This window comes from Frankliniella occidentalis, unplaced genomic scaffold (assembly GCF_000697945.3).
Source record: "Frankliniella occidentalis isolate FOCC.00 unplaced genomic scaffold, Focc_3.1 Scaffold9, whole genome shotgun sequence".
Lineage (NCBI taxonomy): Eukaryota > Metazoa > Arthropoda > Insecta > Thysanoptera > Thripidae > Frankliniella > Frankliniella occidentalis.
In genome coordinates this window covers 1,101,272-1,103,738 of record NW_026267139.1, presented here as the reverse complement: position 1 = coordinate 1,103,738, position 2,467 = coordinate 1,101,272, and the positions used below count along the sequence as shown (strand labels likewise).

At 47.8% G+C, this 2,467-nt stretch overlaps 2 protein-coding genes across 3 annotated transcripts in view; both read right to left on the bottom strand.

Annotated features, from left to right (window-relative positions):
• The window catches only part of LOC113204065 (sorbin and SH3 domain-containing protein 1), a gene marked incomplete in the record, with an annotated part of 111,520 nt that overhangs the window by 11,331 nt on the left and 97,722 nt on the right, over window positions 1-2,467 (bottom strand). The window contains 3 exon segments of the mRNA XM_052275827.1: window positions 1,450-1,572; window positions 1,721-1,835; window positions 2,227-2,341. Coding sequence (XP_052131787.1) covers window positions 1,450-1,572; window positions 1,721-1,835; window positions 2,227-2,341 — 353 coding nt within the window.
• Window positions 1-2,467, bottom strand: part of LOC127751770 (uncharacterized) — an 18,293-nt gene that overhangs the window by 6,659 nt on the left and 9,167 nt on the right. The window lies entirely within an intron of this gene.

Below are 2,467 nucleotides of genomic sequence, written 5' to 3'. Positions count from 1 at the left end.
CCCCCCCCCCTCTCCCTCGCTTTCCCACTCCCGCTCCCTCTCGCTCTGTCACAGACGAGCTAAACCACAAAACCACGTAAATTAGTGTCACGAATGATAAATTTTGACCTTCTTATACTTTTTCGCGATAAAGGAGACAGAAACAGAGAATGAAACGGGGGACAAGAGGGCTGTCTATGGACCGTTGGGCCACCCTCGGTATGGCAGTATATAAGCGGACGACAGACTCCCAAGGGCTATACACGCTTTGTTTGGTTTCCAGCAGCACCGCGTCCCTCCCCGGGGGTGCCCCCCCCCCTTCTCCTCGAAACCCCCGGTGTGTGGTCCACGAGAGAGAGAGAACGATCCAAACGACGAACACAATGAAGCGAGAGTCCATCAAAAGGGAAAGCGCACCTGACGGAAGCGTTGGAGCGACGCTGTTGGGGTGTGCGCCCAACCCACGCCCACCCCGCCCGCCCCGCGGAATCAGTCTGGGCGGCAGACCAGACGGCGTGCTCCGCAATCCGGCATTGTGTTTACGAGCCTCTGCTTTCAGACGCACACAGCACAGTTCGTTGGCCTGCTTCCCTTCATTGTCATTAATGCGCTGGCAAAGAAAACACAAATTTTCCTATCGGGAAAAAAAGGAAGGAAAATTTCCGGGAAAAAATAGACAAGTTCCCAGACTTTCACTGTGAAAAATAGTAGGTGGGTTTACAGGAAAATTTTCCTTGACGCAAGTTGTAAAATTACAATTTGAAATCGTAAAAATACATGCAGTAAGTAGTGACTTAACCCATTGGCGAGTAATAAATTTGGCCCTCGTAAATTTACGCTTAAATTATAATCCGAATTTTCAAAAAAATTGTAAATTTACGACGACATTTTTCATAGTGATTGGAAGTTTTCCTTTATTTCCTGGAAGTTTTTGGTAATTTTCCGAAAAATTTTGAAAATTTCAAAACCAAGTCTCCCGATATATCTCCCCATATTCCTCGAAATCCGTCGAATGTTACTCACGTGAAGTTGTCGGTGTGCCGGCGGGAGCTGATGTCCTGCAGCTCGTGCAGGTACTTGCGCCGGCGCTCCTCCTGGTAGAGTCTGCGCATGGCCTCGGCCTGCCGCCGGCTCAGCTCCTGCTCGCTCATCGGCCGGCCAGCGTAAACATTGTTTTTTCCTGTGGGAATGTTTTTTTTTTTTTTTTTTTTTTTTTACGCTGCCTCGTGTGGCTGTGTCGCCTCGATACCTTATTTTCTGCAGTTGGGGACGATAGTATCGGCGAGTTTATAGCAGGCGCTTTGAGGCACCGGTTTGATGTCTGGTTCCTTCTGTACCGAGCTTCGACCTCAAAGAGGAATGATAGAAGTAAAGCACCACATTCCCAATACTGTTGAGAACCCCCCCCCCTCCCCTTGTCTCCGGTGGAGAGGGGCTGCAAAGAGGACGGCCCCGGCCCTGCGGACTCACCTGGTCGCTCCGACGGCTCGAGGAGGACCTCCACGTACGAGACGGGGAAGATGCCCTTCTGGTTGCCGACGCGCCCTTCGAACCAGTTCTCGTCCACCCGCCGAATCAGGTTGACCAGCTCCCCTGAAATGACAAAATGGTTGCAACATCCGTTCTTGCTTGTCGTAAATTTGCAATTTCAAATTGTAATTTTACGACATTCCAGGACTCCCCCCCGTAAACCTGCAACTATTTGTGACATTGCTACGAGAGGGTTTATATTCTTCTTTACCTTTGGCGAGAGACAGCTCCAGTCTAGTCTGCGCGATGAAGTTGTACTTGGCGCGAGCCTGTCCCTCCTGCACTCGCTTGGTGGGCGTGGAGCGCAGCGAGTCGTATGGAAGCACCTGCGCAGCCAATGTCAACGATGAATAATTAACTTACCTTCTGATTCGCGCGTCGAAGTAATAAGTATACTCCAGTTTGTCGTTCACTTTTTAAAAAGTCAATTTTAATTTTACGAATACAATTACACGATTCAAAGTTTGTAAAATTACGAACTAAAACAATCGAGAAAAAAAATAGTATGTTTCTGCATTGTTTCTGAATTGTTTTCCAATTTTCAGGAAACCGCTATGAATTTTAACAACGAATTGCATAAGTGACAATACTTTAAACTTCGCCAACGCGTTCCTAATTTTACTACTGATTCTGATGTGAAATTTCAGAACCTCTTTTCCAAATTCCCAATTTTTGACCAAATTTTTGTTTGTGCGTTGTTTTTCCCGTGTCACTCACCTCCACATAGTTGGCTGGGAAGAGGCCCTGCAGGCCGTTGAGCTCACCCTCGTACCAGTTCCGGTCGACCTGTCTCTTGACCAGGATCACGTCGCCACGCCGGAAGCTGAGCTCTCTGCAAATAAAGCACACGACGGCGACGACAGTCAGTGCCAGAGGACTCTCCTGGAGCTAAAAATTTAGCTATATAGCTAACTAAAAATTTAGCTGCTTAGTTTTTAGCAAAACATCTAAATTATTA